This window comes from Rhynchophorus ferrugineus, unplaced genomic scaffold, assembly GCF_030347505.1.
Source record: "Rhynchophorus ferrugineus isolate W39M unplaced genomic scaffold, kcgeb_rfMv2 rfM6, whole genome shotgun sequence".
Lineage (NCBI taxonomy): Eukaryota > Metazoa > Arthropoda > Insecta > Coleoptera > Curculionidae > Rhynchophorus > Rhynchophorus ferrugineus.
The window spans coordinates 17344083-17370989 of NW_027472585.1; the positions used below are offsets into that span (position 1 = coordinate 17344083).

General features: G+C 30.9%; 1 protein-coding gene across 7 annotated transcripts in view; it reads right to left on the reverse strand.

Moving 5' to 3' along the window:
* LOC143197888 (uncharacterized) overlaps window positions 1–26907 on the reverse strand; it is a 533325-nt gene that overhangs the window by 26551 nt on the left and 479867 nt on the right. For all 7 annotated transcript variants that reach the window (XM_076406675.1, XM_076406678.1, XM_076406674.1 and 4 more), the window contains exons 8-10: window positions 18810–18927; window positions 17056–17245; window positions 7615–7856 (exon numbers count right to left, since the gene is read on the reverse strand). In XM_076406675.1, coding sequence (XP_076262790.1) covers window positions 7615–7856; window positions 17056–17245; window positions 18810–18927 — 550 coding nt within the window. The remainder of the gene's footprint in view (window positions 1–7614; window positions 7857–17055; window positions 17246–18809; window positions 18928–26907) is intronic.

Sequence of the window (26907 nt, forward strand, 5' to 3'; positions counted from 1 at the left end):
AAAATTAACACAAGAGTAAAACTCGAATATCTCCCAAAATATATTTTCTATATTTTTTCAAATTTTAATTAAGAATAGCTACGTTAAGATATAGTGAAACGAAAGGCAATACCAAGGATTTGGAGATGAAGGAATGATGAGTTATTACTGTTGGGGTAATGGGTGAAACATATCTTAAACAGTGTAAAAAACTCAGTTCAAGCTCAGTTCACTTCTGAAAAATAGTAAAATAATTAATTTATTGCATATTTCGAAAACTAGAACTAATTTTGAAAAACCGGCTGAGATTCAACGGCAGCAATTCAGCAACAATTATTCGTTAAGAGGCATATAGCCATCAAAATAAGAAAAAGGAAAATGATTATTTGAATATATTTCTATAAATAAATACACTACCAAACTATTGTAAAGGTATAATAGAAAAATCATTAGGAAATATATTTGAATAAAAAAAAAGAAATTTATTTTGATGTATTTTGATGATAAATAAACTTAAATAGTATTATAAAAATGTATATAAATACCGAGGAAGGAAATAATAAAGATGAAACTAACAAAAACTGTAATACCACTAGATGATCAGCTGTTTTCTTTTTCGAGAATCACCCATCAAACACGGCGAACAAAACGTGTTAATTAGCTGGGAGTTCAAGAATGTCACGTCACCCGAAATGACAAACTGTTAGAAAGAAGAATCGAAAAATCGAGGTCAATGTATCCGTTCGTGAATCTAAAAATACCCCGTGCTGGCCATTATCTTAATTTTTTTCTCCATAGCCCGCTTAATTTCATTCATATTACATGCATGAGAGTGATTTGAATGGACTACCGTGGAATGAATAAACAAATATTAAGTTTAATATTAGAGAGTTCGATATTTATAATTTTTCTTCAACGTAACATTATCATATCTTAAAACAAAATTCGACTTTGATCAAATGGCTATACACCCGAAATTATTTATGATGATTCGATAGTTTTCCATAAAATCCTAGTTCTCGAAATTTTACCACAAGGGACTCCTCAAAATACCTTAATCGTTGGAAGATAAAAAATTCTAAACATTAGTGAACAAAAATCTATCCCAAAAGGGTGAATTTTATCAAGTGAACGATTAACAGAGCTAAAGAATATTTGTTTTGGAATTCGAAACATCCAAAAGAAACAAAATTGCACGAACTGGTGGTATGGGAAAAATCAATCAGTTTTCTATGACGTATTATGACTGAATATCTACAGCCACAAGTTCACGCTTCAACTTTATAAATGCTGCTTGATTGAAATGAAATATTGCATGGCTGATAGCGCTTCTAAAACGCTGAAGAGTTTTCAATAATATAAATTGATAATTAGATAAATAAATGTGAATGTATGGTGTATCAAATCGATTAATAGAACAATGTCAATACTTACTTGCCAAAGGTTCGGAAAAAAAAAACAGATCAACACAATATTTCGATAGAATGTTTTATTGAAGTGAAATAATGAAATTAATATCTGGATTCCTTTAATAGTAAGAGAAAATCAATCAATTTTATTGCACTGCATAATGATATAATACCTTCATAATAATACATATATAAATTATATTTCATCTCTTCTATTATAGTGTTTAGTCGAGTAAAAATATGAAGAAGTCTGCAGATTATATTGATACTAAATAGTGTTGAGCATAATACATTGAAATTATTTTAATACAAAACTTAATACAAATTTCAATTAGGTAAATAATCCCATTCATCCATTACGAAGCACAGGTTTCAGTTAATGTACCTTCTGGTGTACTAGGGTCCTTATTAAACAATTTTTACTACTTTTAGGGTAATTTTTGATAATATTTGTCTAGGGCTATACATATTTCAAAAAACAATTAGAAATATTTTTTAAAATTAACTGCATCTTACATTAGAAAAGCTTAGTACAATCTTAATTTTCTAATTAATTTATTACTACTGTTCTGTTGTAACTTGCATTACTACACAAGCAAGGCGAATACGGGATTAATACATCAGTATGTATTTTCAAAGTTAAAATGAAGCTAAACTACTTAAGTTAAAGTTAAAAATATATAACAATAATATGGAGAATATAACACACTTATTCGATGAACAAGTTCGTGTGGTTTGGTTCGCTTCAATTTTTGTTTGGTTCCTGCGTGCGGTCCAGTAGCTGTATTACTCCCACGTTACTGTGATTTAGCAACGTTTTTTCATGTTTGAAGACGAAATCTTGGATCATTTCGTATATACATTTGATTTCGAGGTCATCGTGCAGCTCTTCGTTGGTTACGTAGCGATAAGCATTGGTAATTAAACGAAGAATTTTGTTTTGGCTGTGTTGGTTTACTAGAGTTGGTTTGATGTTTTAGTGTAACCCCATAGGTTCAAATTAGCTTTATGATTACCCGACAAAGCAATCTCTTTGATTTTAGGTTAAGGCGAAAATACCTTCGGACCTTCCAGTACAATTTCTTGACTCTTTTGAGTCTAATCTGCTCTGCCTTTTCTCTAACATGATGTTTCTAATTTAACCTATCATCGAGATGTATGCCGAGGTATTTAGCTGATTATGCCAAAGGAAGACCCGAAATATATTTCTTGTACAGTTGAAATACTTCAAGGAATATATTTTTATCTTCAAACCAACAAGTAAGTGAACTTAATAGCTCTTGTTGTAAGTGAAAACATGACTGAATTTGTGAATTTACGGAATTTTATTTTTGATGATTCCTATGGTATATAAGCCCTTGTAAAATAAATGTATAATGATGTATTGTTTGTATTACCTTTTTTGCAATGTTGTTAATTATTTTAATAATTTTTTAGAAAAACATTATGAAATGTACAAGGATCTGAACAATAGACTTGCAACCTTCCCATAGCATAATTTTTCGAAATGAAATGTTTAAATTGTAATACTATTGTTAATAGAGGCTAGTATTTTACACCATATTTCATCAATTCTATCATAATCGATTAAATAATTTATAGTCGAACAACAATAGTATGTAACGTAACGGAAGACCGAAAGTCTGAATTATCGTGGGGGCCCTGTATTTTAAGTTTCGAATTATAGTGAATTTTGAATTATTTTATACTAGCGACCCGCCCCGGCTTCGCACGGGTGCAATGCTGATACTAAATTAAATACACTATAGAAAAAATATGAACGTTGTATATAAAAACATAGCCGACTTTGCACGGCCATAAAATATATATGCCTATGTCACTCAATGAAAACATGATTAAAATCGATCTAGTATTTTTGGTTCATTCATTACTGCCCTTGGCCTGCACGCATTAAATTTGGTGTAAAACAATTCCTCTTCCCCTATACTTACTATGAAGATTTCCTGCTATCTTTGGAATATCTAAATTCGTACAATTTTTATTACATTACACTGTATTTAAGGTACTTAATTCGATAAGGATTAATGCCGTATTGCTTAAAATAGCTTCGTAAATAAGCCATTTTCTCACGTAAAAAGTAAACAATAAAAATGGTTAATGTGGGTTATCCCTAAAAGATAAACATATACCATCGCGGACTTTTTTGTAGACCTTTTTATGGTGTACAATACTGTAGTACATTAATTTGATCTAACTCGTAGGGTTAGGCAGCGTTTTTGCTAATTGCTAAATAAGCCTAAAAAAATAGGTTAATTTACGACATCACGTTAGAAACCTCTAAAATTAGCAATGTTGCCTTAGTATATTATGCATGTATTATACATATAAACCTTCCTCTTGAATCACTCTATCTATTGAAAAAAACCGCATCAAAATCCGTTGCGTAGTTTTAAAGATTTAAGCGCACATAGGGATATAGGGACAGAAAAGGCGACTTTGTTTTATACTATGTAGTGATTATAAAGTATTTTACAATAAAAGAATCATGTTTTAAAATATTTATAAAATTTACTGAAATTCTTGTAGAGAATCTCACTCCAACTAATATACTACAATTTTTTCCAATCGATGACTTGACAAAAAAAATTGAGATGATTCTTAGATAAAGTTAAGAGACGAGACATTTTTTCAACGGAGACTTTGTGCGCTATCTGAAAAACGGGGAAAAGTCGTAGTCAACGGCCAACAGTATAGTGAATAAATTAAAGTTTTGTAAGAAAATATATGTTAAAGTAAACGATTAACATATTTCATAAATATGTAAAAATATATAAACTCACGACATAACATAACGATTTAAGATTAACAAAGAGATGTTTCCCAACTAATATCTACATAAATATTATTGATGAAGATTAAGATCATAATAACAGTATTACTCACGACATATTCATGTTGAGGAAACTATTTAATCACTCAACAATAACCTTAACACTGATTCACTCTAATACAGTCCCACTAATTTGGAAAAATCAACAAAAACAATGTTTTCAAACAGTCGCCACGGCACAATATCGCGCGCATTGAACCGCTTTACTAAACTACCCGACATTCTTCAGTTCAGACAACGCACTGGCCGACCAGACGGTATGTGTTAAGATACGAACTATTAATACAAGATATTTTTGCATTATTGTTTTACTTGTCTAACTGTTAGATAAGATATGCGCATACATTAAGCGTTTTTCAATAAGATAATGAACCATAGCTACATAGTCGGGCTTCGGTACTATGCATTAATTAAACAGTAGCGAAAGAAATATGTAAATATTGAACAGTTTCCGTATCTATTATTTGTCTGTTTTTCTTTTCGGCTAAATGTACAGTTAAGCGACTTGTAATTTAGTAAAAGTTCTTCACTGAAACTTCAATAATTATTACATTTTCACTACTGTTAATGAAGAATGCATTAAATAAGGCAATAAAATGTGAAAATAATGAAGAAATAACCAACACTATGTTACTATAATAAATTTTCATTAAATTAGAGAGAGAGTGAGAAAAGTTATGAAACTACAAAAAGTTATCAGCTGTTAAACCATTAGTTGATTGTGATTTTTACTTCTCCTTTAGATCTTCAGAGGTTGTTGAGTTATATCAAAAACACCAAAAGTTATTATAAGCATTTAAAATGAAAATGTCTTTCAAATAAAGAAACATATTTGGTTTAAAATTTAGCCTACACAACCGTTAAAACACTTTTGTTTTAACATTTTCATTCGCTAAACACTGGCAAAATATTAATGAGATATTTGCTAAAATTGGACCAAGATCTTTTTAAATGTTTACATCTTACATTAGATATGTTTAGTAGAAGTACCCTTATTGGGCACGAGGACCCGATGATTCGTGAATTCTCTATTGATTCGTGAATTTGAGTTAACTGGTTACTGTCGTATGGGGGCAAAAGTTATGACTGCAGCGACGGATAAGGTCATTTAAGTCTGAAAAGGTGGGTGGTTAGCGGTGACGCGGTGCTAAGCTAAGCATGTCTACCAGCTCGCGAACAAGCGCGTTTTCAGAAGAACTTGAGCTGAGTTGTTGTTTGTGGAATGATTGAGATATGAAGTGCTTGATTTCTGGAGTGCCAGTTTCCCTATGAATTTGATTATTTCTGACAAACCATGGAACGTTTAAGATTCTCCTGAGGAGCTTATTTCGGAAGACTTGAAACCGTTTCACCTGGCTGGGTGTAGCAAACTTCAAGTATACATTAGATCCGTATAGGAGTACGGACCGAATTAACATCTTGTAGAATAAGCATTTGATGGACATGGGAAGAACTGAACCGTCGATCGAAATGGAGATCTAGGTACGTGGCGTGATCCAGCCATGGAATTGTTGCGACGTCGATCTTAAGTTGCAAGACACGCTTTAGTCATTGCTCTTGGATTGGTATATTGAATATAGTCTAATCTTCTAGATATGGGTTTACAATTTCAAAAAATATTAAATTAGAGTTGAGTGTATTTTGTGATGCTTACGTAATAGTTCATTCTAACAATTCATAAGTGCGTAAAATGATAAAAAGGAAACAGGTTTTTATTGAACAGCAGAATGCTCTCTCTGCTTTGAGCGATGAAGGATATTCTATGCCCCAAGAATGGAGAATCAGAATCTAATGCAGAATCTAGACGTGCCAAGTCTATAATAATGTAGGAAGATAAGTTTGTCTTAACATTCGAAACGAAATTGACGTTTAACTGGGTCTCAAGTTACGGCTGCATTAAATGAAATACGTGAAAAGCCAGTTTCAACTACAGCTATAAAGATATGCACTCTGATTTCTGGTCAGAGAGGATGCGCAGAACTTATATATCGAGACTAACTGGTATTTATAACATAAGAGAAATAGGTTGGAATAGGCTAAAACACAGAAAAACTGTGAAAATGTCCTATGCACGGATGAGCTCAAATTTCAGAAGGTTTGATCTAATAGACATATTTTAGAGCGCTAATAAGTGATGATTTGCGTGCATTCTGTAAACTGTTGGAGTATGGTAAGGGAGTAAAAAGTATGGGGGTGGCAGCGTATTGGTTACTGAGTGTTTTAGTAATAATAAGCTCGACTATATGATTCAAATTGATGAAAAACTTAATAAAGAAGGATATCTAAAAATACTTCAGGAAAAGGCGAATCCTTATAGAGTGAATTTAATTGGCTGAAATTGTATTTTATAACAAGACAATGACCTTAAACATTCGTCAAAATTATGCCAATATTTCCTAGAGCAAAAATGAAACGAAGATATGTTTGAAATAGCCGTCAAACTCATCTATTCTATCGTATTAGTATGGGCTGAAGTTCATAGAAAAGTGAAGAAGTGAAGTGAAGATTATGAATAGAAGTCAATGGACTCCGAGTACATAAATTATTTAACAAAAATAATGAGTAAGGTTTGTGCACAGATAATTAAAAATAATAGTGGGCGATTTGACGAAGCCAAAATTTAACGGAAAAGGTGTTATTCTTATTTGTACTGAATATATTTAACTACATTTTTATTTTTAAAGATGCTGTTTTACTGCTCCTAAGTTGCTTTCGATCAAAAAATTTTTATAAATAAATTTTCATTTAATACCAACTCAAAATTAATAATCTTGTATTAATAGGTTTTAAATTATAAAAGACATAAAAGAAAGTTATTTATGAGTCTGATATCAAGAATAATAAATAATACGTATGTTATAGCCAAGAGAGGTTAAAATCAATATTGCTACAGAACGAATTGCCTTGTAATTATCAGTAAAATTACCTTTTGGAGGGAACAGTGAGTTTTTACGACTTCATATTATTATATTAATATATTCCGAACTTGTTATCAGCTAATTCAAGTATAAATAGTTCTCCTTGGACTAAAAATTAAAGTAAGGTTTAATGTATTATCAAACAATGTATTTTAATTATATTGCTCATTTGTTAAATACACGTTTTCACAAGATAACAAACCAATGATAACTGATATTTTTAAACTATGGTTAAATTAAGGCGGTTTATTGAAATAACTTGATTGAACTAATTGAATGATTACAACTAAACGTTTTTGTTACATGATTGAATGCTCGTGATAAATTATTTGGAACTATATAAATCAAAAATCCTATTACGCACTTAGATCAGATATGATATATTGATATAAAATATTATAATAAAATAAAATAATTCCAAAAACTGTTAATAAATATCATTATTGAATCTTCTTACCTGCATTGATGACTTAAAAATCTTCTGGTTATCTGACTGGGAATATCCTCGTTCCTCAATTGAGACAAAGTGGCGAGTAATGATCTTCCTGCTGTTTTACAAGCTTCCAAGAACGGTTCCAACTGCTTGAAGAACTCTACCCATTCCAGCTGATCGTGAGTACTACTACCGCCACAACTGGCAGGCGACTGGTCTTTGTTGACGTAGCGACTCAATGTTGATTCTTCAGTTATGAATATGGTCTGTAATAGACAGAAAAATTAAAATTATTTTTCTTGTGGAAAGACAATGCTATGAAAGAACTAAATTTTAATTAATATTTTGATTATACACCGATTCAAAGAACTTGTTTCCTATTACTTGTGAAAATTCTACTGTTCATCTCATTCGAAACTTCACTGAATATAATATTCCATCATAATTTGTTGCAGTTAACACTGTAACATCAGTATCGTCGTTTCACCATATACGAGGATTAGTTAAATAAACAAGAGTCCATATAAGTTCGCTAATAACTTCCGTAAAAAATTTTTTTAATTAAGTTGATATTGTTTAAGAACTGCAAGACTAGAATAGTAAACAATAAAAATGAATCATCATATGTGATAATGCCAATAAACAAAGATAATTTTGCAAGATAGTGGTTTTTGAGATCAACTGACCAAATAAAGCAAAACTACTGCATTGCCAAGCAGGAGCAACGAGTAAAAACATTTTTTCTCGTACAAGAAAAACCGTCTAATTTGTGTTCTGGCTTTCGCCTATAGAATTAATAAAGAAACGTAATCGGGAACACTATATATGCAAATTGCCATGGATATTATATGTCGTATATTCAGTTCGATATAACTTCTCGTCGTAAAAAAAAAACTCGAAAACTGTCAATGAATTTCCATTTGACCGGCTCCGTTTCATAGACACGCCAGAACTGATCATATCTGATATGATATTTGCATATTATTTGCACTTTCTTTCGTTGAGAGGCCAATTTTCAGCCGTTCCTCAGCCGTTGAAATTATTTATTGCTCTCGTGCGTCCAATGAAAAGTTAGACCGTTGCACGAGAGCCCTCTTCCGGTCCGGTTCGACATTAATTGTTCCACTTCCTATCGTACATTTATTACCGCATTGGATTAGTCGCTTTTATTATAAAGCAATTATAAAACAAGAAGTTAAATGCATTTCTATCACAAACTGAAGATTTAAAACATATTTAAATAATATTTTATTGTGGTTTTAATGTGTCTTCATTAAATGGGTTTAAATATAGGTTCTGTCCGGAAGCTTAATATTGTAGGAATGTTCGTCGGGTCGGTCAGTCGGTCGAAATGTGTGGCTGCCGCTGCGATTATTTGTCAGAACACTCACTACTATTTTTGGAATGAATTTGCACGAGAACTGAAAACACCGGTTGAAGAAATACTGTTTATTTCAATGTTAAATGATACATGTAGTCGACGGGAGAATTGAAAGGATATTAGGGTAGGTAGAGGAAGTACGGTAGCGCTGTGGAAGTGGTTCTATTACAAGGGGATGGAGAAAAGAAAAGAGAGCGAGACGTCGTCGTGATGGTCTTTTATAGCCTGGAACTTCATGGTACCAATCCATCGGCGTTGCCAACCTTTGTACTTGTTGGTGAATTTATTTTGGTCTTATTTTCCATAATACATGTAAGTTATTTCCAGCATAGGGTACTACCTTACTCTTTAGGACATCAAAGTACGTGACCCACAACATTTTCAATTCACAATCGACCTTCAAATTACTGGACATGATGGACTTTTTATAGAGTGAAAATGAATGTATTTAAACACGAAATTGTTTATTATTACCGACAATATTTCGCTATTTTTCAAGTAGAGTTATGGTGTTTCAGTGCATACATCTATAACATCTGATTGAAAATTTGAATGCAATGGTTCTGTCAAGCTTCCTTTGGCCGCCATTTTAAAAGTTAACTTTTTATGTTTATAATTAATCTTCTGTTAGTTACACGACTCAACTATTAGGCGCTTCTATGTATTTTGTTATATGTTTGAATATTTCTTCACTTTCGGCATTCATTACTTCAGAAACTTATGATGATGCTTTATTATATCTTAATGGTCAGTTTTGGTTTCAATTTAAAAGTGATTTTCATGCCTGTGGTCAACAACGAACCTTTTGGACAAAAATCCTATTTAAAAGCACAAATGAATTTCAGACAGTCCAGCATTGATGCATTAACCATTTCCAAACCTTTACATAATCGAAATGATTCAAAATAAGCGAAAATACCCTGCTTGCCAAACAAAAAGGCATTCTGTGGTGCATTGGGCTGGTTATAAAAAGATTCCTGGGTTAACTCTTCTTATGGAATAAATGCTTACTGTGTGTGTAGTGGGATCAGCAAGGTATAGTATATTACGAGTTGCTAAAACTAAATAAAACAATTACTACAGATGTCTACCCATATGAACCAACATCGTTCTTTAGCATGCTGACCGAAAGATGGAAAAAGTTACAGAATATTATTTTTGAACAAACATCCATCTCAATGTCAACAACCGACAAGAATGTATCTATCAGTGAAAAAAATGTTTTACGAGATCTAGAAATGAATAACGCTACATTTATATCTAAAATAGGACTGTTGCCTTTCAAATGTATGACTTCACGAAATACGTGTTACTAGAGATGTGCGGCTTTTAAGCCATCTATAAAAAAAAACAATATAGAAATATAATTGAAACTTAATATTATCCAAACAAAACACTTATTAACACTGATCATCATATTCATATTCTCTTTTGGAAAATTGTATTTCATAACTTAATGTTTCCAGACTGTAGTTAAAGATTTTTGATATTGAAACAACTGTATTTTTTTGTAAAAATATTTTAATCAAAATTCATTGCTTGAAAATGTGTATTTGTCTTACTGTCGAATTAAATACTATAACTGAAGATACAATAGTTCGTTTCAAAGTAAATAACCATGTAATTTAATTAAAGAGGTCTGATATTAGTTATTAATGAAGTAAATAAATGTATTAAACATACCATTGCCCTTTATACTTCATACATTATTCGTAAATATAGAAAAAAAAACATAATATCTACATGTCAGTTTGGGTTTGTTAACATACATTCGACGATTGACTAGATGCTGATTATATGAAGGTAAAAATATGTTTAGCTATATTCTTACATGTAGCACAAACCTTGGATAAGATATAGCATGACGGCCTTGTTTATAAGCTACAGAAATAATACAATTCTTAGATAACACCAAAATATGGCACAAATTCAAAAGAATCAAACCATTTGATCTTCTGTTGTATAGTGAGATGCATTTAATAGAAAAACAGCAGTGTTAATCAATACATAAATATTATTACACCAGAGACTAAGATAGGGCCGATGGACCTAGATTTAAGTTATCTTTGATATTTCAATATTAACTAGTAAAGGTGTATAAATTACAAGCCAAAAAATTTTAATCCTTGAAATTTTGTTAAATACTTATAATTGGTCGTTATTGAAAAATGAAAATCTTTTAAGTCTGATTTTTAATTCATTGTTTTTTAAATCTGTTTTTACCACATATTTAAACCTGTTATTTTTTTATGATATTACATTGCATTAGATACGCTTAGTACAATCTTAATTATAAATTAATTTATTACTACTTTTCATTTGTACTTGGAATAATTCACATGCAAGACGAGTACGAGAAAATGCATCAATATGTATTCCTCAATTATAAAATTATAATAACTTATAGCTATAGTTTACACTAAAGGTATACACGCTTTCACGCTTCAATCTCCTGACAACATCCTGCGCGCTGTCCAGCAGTTGTATTGCTTCCATGTTAGTATGATTTAGTAATCTTCTTTCGTGTTTCAAGGCGAAATCTTGAATAACTTCGCAAATCCACTTGATTTCCAGGTCATCGTGCAGTTCTTCGTTGGTTACGTAGCGATAGGCATTGGTAATCAATCGAAGAACCTTGTTTTGACAGCGTTGTATGACTAGTTGATTTGAATTTTTAGTGCAACCCCAGATCAACCTCTTTGAAAACCTGTTAATGATTATTATTACGAATTTTTGTCTTCTTTTGGAATATCTAGCCTGTAGTCTCTAGCCCCTTAGTTTCTGTTTGTATTTAGCAATTTTATATAGTCTCCAAAATATGTTAATGAGTTGGAAATATTTTAAATCCCAATATTAACCAATCAATCCAAAATCCCAAAACGTTAAAACATATAAACGAATGACGAATTTTTATGAAATTAGAACAGAGAACAAAACGAATACAAAGATTTCTAAATATGTTAACGATATAGATATATTAATGACTATTTCAGACTGTCGTATATACACAATAGCTCGTAATCTATCGCAACACTGTTAGAAACTTTTTCAACGGATTGTATAAACGAATGCAACGAAACGGACGTAAGATCGAAATTAATTAAACGTTAGATTTATTTGCTATATTAAACTATTGGACTTTCACTTCTGTAGAGTCCTTTTTACTAATGAATTGTTTAAATATGTAAGACAAACGCAAAATGCGTAATGTATTAACATCAATCGTACATTCACTGTGTAAATCATGCACAGTATCACGTTCAATAAACAAAATAATAGAAAAATAATATGTGTACAATTAAAATTATGTAGTTTAGGGAACTTCATATATATATATATATATATATATATATATATATATATATATATATATATATATATATGTATATATATATATATATATATATATATATATATATATATATACACATATAGACAAATAGTAAAAGTCGTGCGATGAATTAACAATATTAGTACCTGCATAGTAGTACCTTCATTCATGTCTCACAGGTAAAATAAACAGTATAAGAAAATGATGAAACAGAAATAAAAGTCCTATTAATTTTTGAGTTGGTAATACTATACGAACTCCAAGGTAGAACTAGCATTGGTACGTTTATTTTGTATAGAAATTCCTAAAGTAAAATAAAGTAATAGTTTAAAATGTTGAGGTTTCATTTAAAATAATATATTATAATAAAAATAATTGTTTCATGTTTGTCAGAGGAAATTGATTCTTAGGACCACTTATGACGTTTTTGAGCGAAAAACTGTGCGAACCAAAAGAACAAACAAGAATTTTCAGAGGCCAGTTTTACAAAATTAAGAAAGTTTTGAAGATAATGCAACAAATGGTCGTCGGACGGAGCAAAATCCGAGTAATACGGTGTATAGTTATCAAAAAATCTCCTTCGATTTTTGGTTGCAACAGTAGATAATCGAATAGGAAAAATCGAAAAGTAGAGGTCAGGTTCCAGCAATTGTTGATGAACAACGCTGGTTTCATACCATTTCAGTCGTTGATGTTGATGAAATATCTCGGGGTTTCGAGTATAATTATTTTCACACATTATTGTTTTATCACATCACTCGGAGCTTTTCAAAAATAACTCAATGACTCAATGACTGGACAATGACAACTTTTGGATTGTTCAAAATGATAAAATTGAAAACGTAACGTACAAAATAAAATCAGATATCGCGTTATATAAATAAAATAAACCTAATCCAGCCAGTTTATTATGTCAGTAAAAGAAGAACTTACTTTCATCAACACTAGATTTTTAAAAACACTCTACTATCAGACAAGCAGTCTCTGGTTGGGGCATGACAAAACATTTGCTAAAAAATCTTCTGTTACGCCCAGGCATTATTTCATGTTTTTTTTGTAATTTGACTCTATGACATGAATGGCAAGATTGTTCCTTGCCTCTCATCTGCTTAGAAGCTTTCTGGCAACCAAAGCATTTTGTAACTAGAGCAGTAGCATGACGTCAATGTGGCTCTTTTTACCTTGGACCCTTTTTAATCTCCTCGTAAATGAACGAGGATATTGAGACAGAGGTGATGTTTACCAAGTGTTTATGTTTACCAGAATTAATTTCCTGCAAGCCATTTTCTGTGATTTATTAAATAGGTCGTAAAAAGAACTTGAATGTAAGCTAATAGATTATACTCTTAAACTGTCTTAAATAAAGGTACATAATCAGACATAAATGAACAATTTGATAAACGAAAGAAAATATGTATTTATTACATATTATTTACTATAGGTTATTTGAATGGCGTATCTTAATTAAAAGTAATTTAAATACTGCCCAACCCTGTCTGTTTCCATAATTTTTATGACTCATCAATCATTGCTACAAATTAAACAAAAGAAGTGGTACTATTATCTAAATATCTTAACTTTTTACATAATATTCATGCATAATAGGTCAGTATGTAACAGGCACTGTATGTAAAACATTGAGAATCAAAACATAAATATAAATGTTACAAATCCCCACTCACAATTAATAGCACATTCACCAATTCACGTGCTATTTGGTAAGAATTATATATCTACGTATTAATCATAGTAAATCGTCAGAATAATGGTGAGAAATAAGCAAGAAGTTGCAAAATGCGAAACAACTAGTAGTGTGCAATTTCAAAACAACCGAAAGTACTGTCCGTACCACGAGAGAACATCGGACATCACCTCATTTCTACATCTACGAAAAAATCCAACAAGTAAAAGAACACCAACTCGCCACAAATGTTGTTACACTTTCACCTGGTCTCGACAAACTTTTGCTAATGAATCGTTCAAATATTTAAATCATTAAAAATCCGTTCGGGACACCACGTAACATTCGCGAACATCGTCAATCTCATACCGAACCGAATGGAAAGAAAAAAAACAAGAACACACGATAATCGATCAAATAAAATCGATTCACGATGGTTGCGCAAAAAAAATTAAGACACTAGATTACCCAAGTCTATTGAAACGCGCTCGGCCTTTGATAGCGACGAAGGAAGCTATTTGACTGAAAAGGTCTCGGTGGGTTTACGCGGTTTTTTCAACGAGCAGTGGTAAAAATAAATGGGTCTTTTTTGGCCCTGGCGGTTTGGGCCATATGGGACGGTACCGGATGCGTCAGTCTGGAAGTGAGGTTAAACTAATGAATGTTAATTTTGGTACGGCGTAAGGTTCCGTCCACCTGTGGTGTATTCCATTCACATTTTTTTTATTTAACCGACTCGTTTCTTGGGTTTAAATCAGTTTTTTGTTCGTAAGTTCTAATAACAATTGGAGCGTTTGCACAAAATCGACAAGTAATTTTTATGTTGAATTAAACCTAAAAAAATGATGATATAAAATGAGAAATTCTGAAGTAACATGAAATAAGATTTACTAACATTTGACAGTGATTAAGGTCATCTGACATACTTCTTTAGCAATCGTTGAGAAATTATTATTTTATTATCAGATTATATCTGAGAAACTAGTAGAACAAGTCGGACCTATGTATATTTGCGAAATCCAAATTATTTGATAAACTGCTATTAAAACATGCTAAACCATTTTTAAAAATGACATCTCCATTGGATTTCGAATTCAAAATTCAACAAATAATTAGGTGAATAGAGTAAGAGCTGTTATTAAAAAGCCGTTTGAAGACATTTGAATACTGTTCTGCATTATACTTCAGGACGTCTAACAGGGGTTTGAGCAGATATGATTTTTGAAGCTAATTCATTCCATATCTTTTCGAGTTTCTCATGAAGGGATATCCTCAATATTCAAACCTACAGGGAGATATTATATCTGCTCTATATTGTTGATATTCCAACTGTAAAAGGAACTGTACTTAGAATATTTATTAGAAAAAGACGGAAATCGACTAGTTGCCAACGCTGCCAAAACAAAATTATTTCATCATTTGTTTGTTTTGGGAAATATATATTGATATATTAATCACGCCTGATCTATCTATTAATGCAATTATAATAGAACAATAGTAATGAATTAATTTGTAAATTAAGATTGTATTAATGTAAGATGTATTTAATTTTAAAAAATGTTAATGCTTATCGCTATGTAGTCAATGTCGAATTGCAAGATGATATTGGAATAGATTGAAAATTTTTTATTATAATTGAGAAATTCTACAAAATGATAAAAGATAACGCTTTAAAACATGACAAAATATTTCAAAAATAAAGCAATATAACTTTAGCTTAAGTAGTCTAATTTAATTTTAATTGCCAAAAGATATATTGTTGTTTTTATACAGCACACGTCTTTCTTGTGTATTGATGCAAGTACAATAGAACAATAGTAATACATTAATTTGTCCGTTAAGATTATAACATAAAGGCACATCTAATATAAGATGTAATTAAAAAACATTTTGTAGTTTCGAGTTTAGAGTCAAGAAAATCCACAACACACAAATAGTTTTCCAGGTAGTAATTTTATAAAATTAATTTCTATATTCAAAGTGATCCTAGAGGTTTGTAGTCTAGTAGCTAACCTGGTTTTGTGATTCTCAAAAAACTTTTTAATTTATCTTTTAATACAGGGACTCTTTTAGGTTTCGAAAAAAATTTCTTTATGTTATATATTTTTCTTGTTCTGACATTATATTGGTATACGAAATGCAATCCCATTGATGCTTACCATATAGCTATATTATTTTTAGTATTTTATTGTAAATTATTCTTCCAAAAAGCCAAAAATATATAAAAATAAAAAAAAAACATTCTTGACATGTCCCATTTCAGTTTGATATCTCGTTCTTAAACATTTGGCATTTTATTGATTCGATTTCTTCAGTTTTTTAATTCATCAATATAAGGTGTAGGAAAAAGTGTTGATGGTTTTTGGAAACAGGGAAACTAGTATTAAGTTGTAGCGGACATGGGGAACGCAAATAATAACAAATGGTGTAATTCAGTTAAGTACTGAATGAAGCTGCTTATACGCCAGGCATGACGAAGTCATCAGAAAAAATTTAAATAAAAACAGGAAATCTGGAGGCGTATCTTTCTATCTCAACCATTTTTTTTTTAAATCTAGATTATCTTTAATAGCTGTGTTCGCTGAAATTCAATTGTATAATAACGCAGCATCTGAAGATACAATCCCAGTAAGCAGTCAATGTCAGTAGGAGTCAATAAACAAAGAATTTCTTCTAATTACAGTACTAATTTATTAAGCATAATACCTCTAATGTAATAATGTTAATTAATTCTAATAAATATTATCATTAACGCCTACGCTTATTTCACATTGAATCGAAAATGTTTCCGAAGCAAACTCATTCTTGATTTTGATCTTACAATTTGTCCATCTTATTCCACGAGAGCTAACATTGATTATCAAGCACTTAATAACTAAATACTTACATATTATATAAAACTATATCCTTACATATTTAACCTCTAGTAGTGGTATTAATATCGTAACTAAATTGTTTCGTACTCATCATGCGGAGCTATATATATATATATATATATATATATATATATATATATATATATATATATATATATATATGTGCAATATAACTAGTATGTAAAGTTCTACCTACCTCAACCTGACTAGTTGAATGTCTCAATTCCCTTCCGCTTTTTAGTCCTGGCGTCCAAACCAGAAACTTATTGATGCCGATACAGTTTCCCAGAAGATATATTGACTTATCCAGCACTTCCAAAGCTTTGTAGTCGGACTCGTTTTCCGCCAGTAACAGTACGGTGAAACCATTCTTCTTACTTTCAATTCTAGAACAATACGAAATTAATTATCATATATGAACGGATCATAATTAGCCACAAGTGTTTCATAATATGCAACAATTTTAATTGAAAAAGAAAATTAAAAAAGTGCTGTCTCAAAAGTGAACGGAGAGAAAGAGATAATAAAAAATGGGAGATTTATCAAAGAACTTTAATTGGCAAACTAAATTGGTTTTAATACAACAGGAATTACGTCGCATTTTTTTATTATGTATGATGCTATTTTTTGAATAGTAATTGTACCCTGTGGTTAGTCTTGCTTGATATCTAATAATTAATCTACAACATTACGATATAAAAAATTTTAAAGAAGAAAAGTATTCGAAACTTATTTTTATGTGTAGCAAAAACTAGTGTGATTTTTTGTATTTTTCGTCCAAATACTTTTCTTAAACTATTTAAATTCAAGACTAAGAAGTGGTAACTTCTTAGATCCACCGCCGTTGTAACAATACTGTCAAATGTTAAATATTTTAATATAAATAAAAGTTCATATTAATATATTCATATATAAAATATATTAATATATTTATCACAACTAGAAAAAGAATAAACATGCTTTAAAAATGAATAAAATGGCCATAACCAATCGATATGTCTAATTATTATTATTAGAGGCTGTTAAAATGTCCAAAAAAGCATTCTGTACTGCATCTTATTAAATATCGACATCGAATTGTCGAGAAGAAGCAATTTTGTAATCAAAAGTTGTTCAATTAATACGATTTTGGTGGATACTGCCAATATATTATTCCAAAATTAATCTGACCATATGTTATTCCCCAAGTTATACTTAATGTATATTATATCTTTATCAAAAGAGATAAAGAGATGAGCTGTTAAAATACTTTAAAACGCAGAAAGTAGGGAATATAAAAATAAAATGCGTTTACCTTGTTCATACAAAAATATCAGAATCATATTTGTGCGCCTAATGAAATATATTCAGTTGCATTCAAAATTTCGGCCAATGTTAATCAACACAAACCATCGAATAATTTTAACGATAATCAATCAGAATCAGTAGTCTACATTTAATTATGTTAAAATTAATGCACTGGCCTGTATCAATAGTAATCAGGCCGCATTTTTCTTTGACGAATATATAATTAATTCGTAAAACTAATTAAATCTTTCACAGTAAACACAGTTGGTCTGACTGGAGGTATTCTTTTCTCTCCCTCTCTTTCTCTCGCGTTGGTAAACTAACAGAGATAATGTATCTCCTGAAGATATTCGATAGCACACCAATGGATTCCGATTACGAAATGTTGAATGAATATTCATAGTAAAATTCATTTTTGTTTCTTAAAGCGTTGGCGTTGTTTTAAGATAGTTGATGTTGCTGATTAAAATATGTTAATAGAATATTAATTATTTAAGTTTTATTCTCAAAACAATAATTTATTCTAATTGAAATGAAGCAAATATGAACTCAGATGATAAAAAATAAAATAGCTTTTACCAATCAAGTTTTTCTATATAAAAAGACTGTTTTAAAATACATTAAACTAAACACGCATTACATCTCCATGAATATTATACTTACGTTGATATGGACGTGTAATATAACAATAATTTGGCAATTTCATATTTGTTTAAAGCTGCTCTTGATATACATTCAGCAAAACACAAGATGATCGGTCGGTTTTCGTTGTCTTTAGTTCCTGCAACAAAAATTAAAGAAAAATTAATTTGTCAATAATAAAATTCATAAAATTTATTAGCAGTTCTTAGGATTAAAACTAAAAAAAGCTACTTCTAGTTCAAATATTTTGATTATATGTTTATAATATATTCAATTAATATGTCCTTGTGTATACTCTTTTTATCTCACTTGGTGAACTGAAAAACTGGTGCTACGATATGCTTTAATCAATATATTTTCTATTTTTTCTACAACTATTTTCTGATAATCATGCCGAAAGAACGATGTTGGTTTGACAGCGATCCAACTATCCGGTCATTTTTGATTTTTTCGCATTTTGTCTGCAACAGTGTATTGACAGTTTGACATTTTTAGATATCTACAAAAACAGTTTACTTTGCCTTTAGCAACTCATAATACACAAGCAAGACAAGACTTTATGACCATGTGTATTCCTGCTTTGATGTCTATGTGGACTAATTCTCTCCTGGACTAATCCATAACTGATAAGATTGAGATTGTGATAGTAGATACACTTTTCATAATTAGTCCCAATAAGCTCTTCTACTTTGATTGACAAGTAATGAAAGAGCCATGTTGGGTTCTAAAATACCATTTTTAGTCAATTCGTGTGATAGCCATTTTCCCTTATTTTAACTCATTCACGGCTAACCTGAAAGTTTTTTGGTTATAAATTGCTGCTGAAAACGCTGGATTCTAAAGTTGGCAATGCTAGAGTATTGGTACCATTCGGTCTTCTTTCCTCTTTTTTATTTCATGTCGTTAACACTTCCGCATAACCTTGACCTAACTTATTATCCTGTCCATCCTCCTATCGACCACATGTAATCTTTCACATCAAAATAAACAAGTTTAATATCATTCAGTATTTTTGTTCACATGCAAATTTGTTTGTTCAAACAAAGTCAACACATAGTCAACAAACGAGCATTCCTACACATGTAAGCACTTAAAAATAAAAATTTAGATGCTCCAGTGATAAACAGAAGAATCTTTCAGAAGAACAATTGTTTTGAACAAAGTTATCATTGTTAGAAGTATCAGTCTGAGTAATGTTGAGTTTTTGCGTGTAAAAATTAGTATGCAATAATAATTTAACAACAAACTAGTTTAACTCCAAATCAGTGTACTATTTAATATAATTTAATAATTTTAGGGATATAAGGCTTAACTCAGATGAGAACAAAATAATCTAAAATAACCAATCGAAATATAAATAGCAGCATCACAGATTAGTAAGCTGTTAACTGATGAGTTGATTTAAGATTATTAATATTATACTTAAATCTGATGTATGGTTTGTGTCAGATTTAACGATGCACATATTTCCAAGGGATATTTATTTATACGAATAACTTAATATTAGTAAACTGTTTACTCCTACATTTGCATACGCTAATGTATTACGTATGTACAACGACTTTTCATAGTTCTTGTCTTATCTCTCTTTTTGTCTTGTGTATGTACCTAACGGCATCTCAGCTATCGACTGACTGTTTTTTAACCTTAACTATAACACTACGGTATATGAATTCTCTCTGAGAAGTCTCCCCTATAATTTTAACTTCTCTATTTAACAGATAAATGTATCCCAAGACCGACACCACTTCGTTTCACTTCCTCTTTCTCGCTCTCAATCCGAGCAATTCGATTTAGAGAAACCCACGACTGATTACTAGTCGAATATCGAGTGAGTTTCCACCAACACAAGTCCGTTATTGGTTCATCAAAAGAAAGAATCACGAAATTAATTTGTAATTAAAGACCGGCCTTCTCTGCTTTATATTTTACTTTGGTTGGAACTAATGAATAATTTTTTATAATGGTTTTTTTTATGTAAGTAAAAGGCTGCTATGCTATTATTTTTACATTCACATTTAATATGTGAGACATTGTACAAAAGTTCTGGACGTAACAAAGGAAATGCGTTTGTTTTTGTTCAAAATTGACTATTTTTTTCATCAATGTAAACGCGATCAAGAGCCACCAATCATTTCGGCGCCGCTCTAATATTTCAATACCACTATTGTAAAACGATTTATATTTTGCCTCAAATAGGCTTGTCACCAGTTGCTGCCTACTAAGACGACGATCGTTTTATTCTGGAGTAAAGTGATGAATTCATCTTTCATTCGTTATCACATATCGACGCAAAAATTCCGGTTTATTACGTTTAAAGATGGCCAAATACTGGTCAGAATTATCAACATGTTCTTGTTGTGACAGTTCTTGTGTGAGCTTGTTGAACAGTGAGTAAAAGCGGCACCCGCTTTGAACAGAGCTGTCTCATAGTCAAATGCGATATAAAACCAAGATGTTCTTTTGATTTTTTTTTGTTGCCACCTCATTTCGACGCCCACTACGTTCTGCATCATTGGTGTCTCTACAAACACGTTTGAAGTCAACAAACCAAGGTTTTATTGTTGTTTCTAATGGAACGGATTCTTTTATAAATATTTTCAAGCCACTGCTTCGTTTCAACGGTATCAAGAAGCAGTGTAAAATTAAAACACGAGATTGTTTTTGATCCATTGTTTTGAAAATGACAAAAGTAGTGTCACTCTTAGCACAATAACCTACAAATATATAACTAGAATATCATTAAATTTTAACAGCTTTCTTTCGACGATTAGTACTAACTGAAAAAGTGGTGAATGCAATAAAACTAGCGCCATCTATGTGTCAGGCCCAGGAGTTATTATCGATGCTGTCAAAAAAATATCATCCATTGATTACTAAATGCCATGTGATCAATAAACCTCCAAATCAAATTAGAATAAAGCACGAAATCATAGGAACGTGGAAGTAATGAAACTGCTGGTCCAGAAACTAGTTGTAAAGCTAATTTTATTTTAAGGCAATTAAGATTAAGCACATACAATAAAGATGTTATATAAATATCAATTCCTATATTATTTCTCATGAATTCTAAAAAGTTCTAAGAAAAGACATGTAAGTTATGTAGCATTACTGAAAATTTCTTGAAAAAAAAAGGCGCCGACGAGAAATAGTATGAGAAAAGGTATTGGTTTCCACATTTAGGAAGTGATAATGTTGTAATGTTTAACTTGAAAATCAAATAAACGAAATCATTACGAAATATCATTATGGCATTATGGTTTTAAACTAATCGCCAATACAAAATAGGAAAAAATATCGCCAATACAAACATAAAGGTATCCAGTAATAATGATGAAATACAAATTAATTTTGCAATATGATAACGAGTAGTCTGTTGTTGAATAATGAAAATATATTTAGAAAGGGATAGAAAACCTAGGTCTATTGGTTGTATTCACCAAATTATTGCCTCTTTTTACAACTATTTTGCTTGCTAGTACAAGTAAATAATGAAAAACTGCTCTTCAAGAAACATAACAAGATATTGTATAAATCTGTACTCAACCTTATATGATCATATGAAATTCAATTATGGGGAACCGCGAGCAAGTTTAATATATCCATTATACGATGGATATCAGTCGATGTTCCGTACTTTGTTTCATATGAAGTGATATAACACGATATTTCTCTAGAACTAATAACGAGTGTAATTCAACATGTTTGTGGGAAGTACTTCGAAAGAGTGTCAGTGAATTCGATCGATCGCTAATCAGCTAAATATGCGAACTTACAGTGAAGTACGTAGACTAAAACGTCGTAAACATCATCCGATCTCATTATTGGACACATCCACTGATTACTAAATGCCATGTAATCAATAAACCTCCAAATCAAATCAGAATAAAGCACGAAATCACAGGAACGTGGAAGTAATGAAACTGCTGGATAACGTCCAGAAACCAGTGGTAAAGCTAATTTTATTTTAAGGCTATTAAGATTAAGCACATACAATAAAGATGTTATATAAATATTCCTATATTCCTATATTATTTCTCATGAATTCTAAAAAGTTCTAATAAAAGACATGTAAGTTATGTAGCATTACTGAAAATTTCTTGAAAAAAAAAGGCGCCGACGAGAAATAGTATGAGAAGAGGTATTGGCTTCCACATTTAGGAAGTGATAATATTGTAATGTTTAACTTGAAAATCAAACAAACGAAATCATTACGAAATATTATTATGGCATTATGGTTTTAAACTAATTCGAACGTTAAAGAAAAAAATATCACCAATTCAAACAGAAAGGTAACCAGTACTTAATGATGAAGTACAAATTAATTTTGCAATATGATAACGAGTAGTCTGTTGTAGAATAGTGAAAATATATTTAGAAAGGGATAGAAAACCTAGGCCTATTGGTTGTATTCACCAAATTATTGCCTCTTTTTACTACTATTTTACTTGCTAGTACAAGTAAATAATGAAAAATTGCTCTTCAAGAAACATAACAAAATATTGTATAAATCTATACTCAACCTTATATGATAATATGGAATTTAACTATGGGGAACCGCTAGCAAGTCTAATATATCCATCATACGATGGATATCAGTCGATGCTCCGTACTATGTTTCATATGAAGTGATATAACACGATATTCCTCTAGAACCAATAGCGAGTGTAATTCAACATGTTTTGTGGGAAGTACTTCGAAAGAGTGTCAGTGAATCCCAATGTACTCGCTAATCAGCTAAATATGCGACGTGATAGTGAAGTGCGTAGACTAAAACGTTTAACACCACCTGATCTGATTACTGGATATATGTACACTTTAGAATAAACTTTAGAATAAGACCAGAAGATTGCTTAATGAAGTGATTTTCTACACGCCATGTATATATAATATAGACATAAGAAATACTTATTGCCAATAGGACAGATTGTGGACCCACGAAGAGTAATAATAAAAAAATAGATAAGTGTAGTGAAGTGCGTAGACTAAAACGTCGTAAACACCATCCTATCTCATTATAAATATTATTTTATACAGGAGATCACTTAATGAAGTGATTTTCTATATGCCATCTATATATAATATAATCATAACAAATACTTATTGCCCTCTGGGCAGATTGTGGAACTACTAAGAGTAATAACAAAAAGTATTTTATTAACATTAGTATTTTGTCATGAGAAAGTCAAAATAGACCAAAATTTGTTTTTGATGTGCAACATTGTGATGTTCTGATTGGTTGTTTTATTAGACTTACTTCTTGATTAGTTTAGATTAGACTATATTTTTAGTTGAAATGATGCCTGATATTTTTTTTAGATGAGATATTGAATTAGTTTGATAGAAAGAACAGTTAAAGTTTGAAACACATTAAGTATGATATTAATATCATCAATATCTTTCACAAGAAGTAGGCTTTTAATCGATAACCGATAAACGCGACCTGCTGCCGACCATCTCGTTGATATGCATTGTTTGGAGCGACGTAAAAAAACTACCAGTTTATTATACTGTTAGAATGCAAATTTTTCCCGAATGAAAAATGAGCCCGATAATTTATGACGGTACGATTAGGAAAAAGGCATTCATTTCCATAAAGATGGGTTAATAAATCAATAGCTACTAACAATTAACGCCAAACACAATGGTGTATTACTAATAAATTAGAAAATACAATAAATAATAAACGGCTCTGAGCGGGTAACTCGTTATTTACCGAACTTAATGTTAATAATCCGAACGCGGCGGCGAGCATTCTTTCGCATCTGGTGTTTCCATTGAATTCGAACAACAGTCGCAACATATACTTTTCCCAGCAGAAGTTTATTCAGATCGGCGTGATAATTGTTCTATAACATTGCTCAAAACACCTGTACAGTTATGTACTTCTGTGTTATTAGTATTTATTTAGCGTTATACAAATGGAGAGCAGAATATTTACGGATGTTTCCTGGAGATACGTTTTGATTTGTTAGCTGTTAATGCGCTAATGAAACAATCACTTCGCGGTCAGTTCAGAGCTCTTCAGCCTTTTACCCTTGTCCACCTTCCTTGTACCAAAATTGGTACTTTTATTATTTTAATTAGCGGATATAGACGAGACATTGATATTTCGAAACGGAACATTGGGCCACTTTCGGCAAAACGCTAATAAAAAGAGTGTAAAGATAACAAAAGTTGATGGAAAATATAGTTAGACACATTTGATTCTATATCAGTCAAATTTATATGGAGTATGGCAAATAATTACTACAATGACAAGCAGGTCGAGAAGGATATACAAGCAAGGACGGTTTGAATATGTTGAGGAAAGCATTATCTACAATAACATCTTTGGTCAGATAGTCAGACTTTGGACTCTATCAGACACACAGCAGATATTGATGAGTTATTAGTATTTATTTGCCGTTATAACATACAAATGGAGAGCAGATAGTTACATATGTTTCCTGGAGATACGTTTTGATTTGATTCATTACTTACCAGGAAAATTGAAAGAATGTCTGTGGCGTATTGTGACAGGTGGTGAAAAGTGAATCTACTGCGATAATTTCAAGCGCCAAAAGTTAAAGATCATTTTAATTGGTGGGATTATTAAGATGCAATATAATGATATACAAAGCAACTTAGAGGACGTATTAATATAATTAAACAATTATATGGTTACCATCTCAATCACCTGCGGTTTTATTTATGACGACGGATATTTATGAAGACATTTTTTTAACTAGAGTTAGAAAGAGAGTACCCTATGATATCCGTAGATCTTGATAGAAATTCATTTAATATAAATGTAAATTAATTAAATGAAACGCGTTAAGTTGACAACTCTATTGTACAACAAATACTGACACTTGGACGAATGAACTCTCATGTCTAAAGAACTTAACCGTCATTTTCAGTTCCATGAATTCTATTTATTAGGGTTAGTTATTAGAACTCCCTAAAAACCTCTTTATCAACGTCTTTTTGGTGTAAAAATCTCAAAACACCCGTTCCATACGCTCCTTCAAAAACCTGATTTACAACTATCAATATTTTTAGGAAAATATATATAAAAATATAAACATTTTTCTCTATGCTGGTGCCTGCATGCTGCATGCAAAATGTGATAATAAAATATAACAGTACTATTTTATAATTTAAATTGGTTTCTAGGGAAAAATCATTTGTTATATTCAAAAATCATTTGTTCAAAATAATTTTGCGTATTGTTATATTTTTGCATGGGGATATAGCTATATCGATGCAAAATAGTAGCTTAATAAGAATAATCAAAAAGAATTTGCATCAAAATCTGACAAAACTAAATCTGCGTTCCATCCACTTAATAAAAAAATACCTGTAGGTTAGTAAATTCCAACATCTACAAAATGTAGTTTTTAGCTGTGTGTAATGAGGTTTTATAGAACAATATATTAAGTTGCTTTTCCTGATTTCCATTTGTTAATTGTAGTTAATTTTGCTAGCTATAGTATCCGCAAACTAACTGGCATATTTTCTGGCTTCTGAAGGTATAGTGCAAAAAGTTACGCATACTTATTACAAACTTTTGTTATATGCTTCGTATACAACATATCAACAACATGTTTCACATTTTAATTTCTATGATAAACAAATTATGAAAGATTAGGGTGAAAACATATGTGAGTTTCCTAGCACCTTTTCAATCCCAACTAACAACTATTAGTAATGAACCTGTTTCTTAACGAACGGGCTACGTAAGAATGATTATGTAAAAATATTCACCAAATATGTACAGCACAGTAACAACCAGTAAAATGGTAATCATAATATGCATAATTTCTTAAACAGGTCATATTTTCGTCGAACACTTCCAATAAATTCAATCGTATATTTAATGAGGTATAAATAAAATTGAAAATCATCAGCTGCATATTCAGATATCACAAGATAATGTAATATAACGCAGTAAACACGCTACAGGATATATGACTATCGTCAAATAATTAATTCATTATATTTACGACGATGCACAGTCATAAATATTGATAATCAGTAAAACTGAATTTCGTTTTCGTTATTACTGAAAGTAATTTCTGATTAAGTATGTTTCAAATATTCGATTAAAATGACAAGAAAACGTGCGTTATTTATA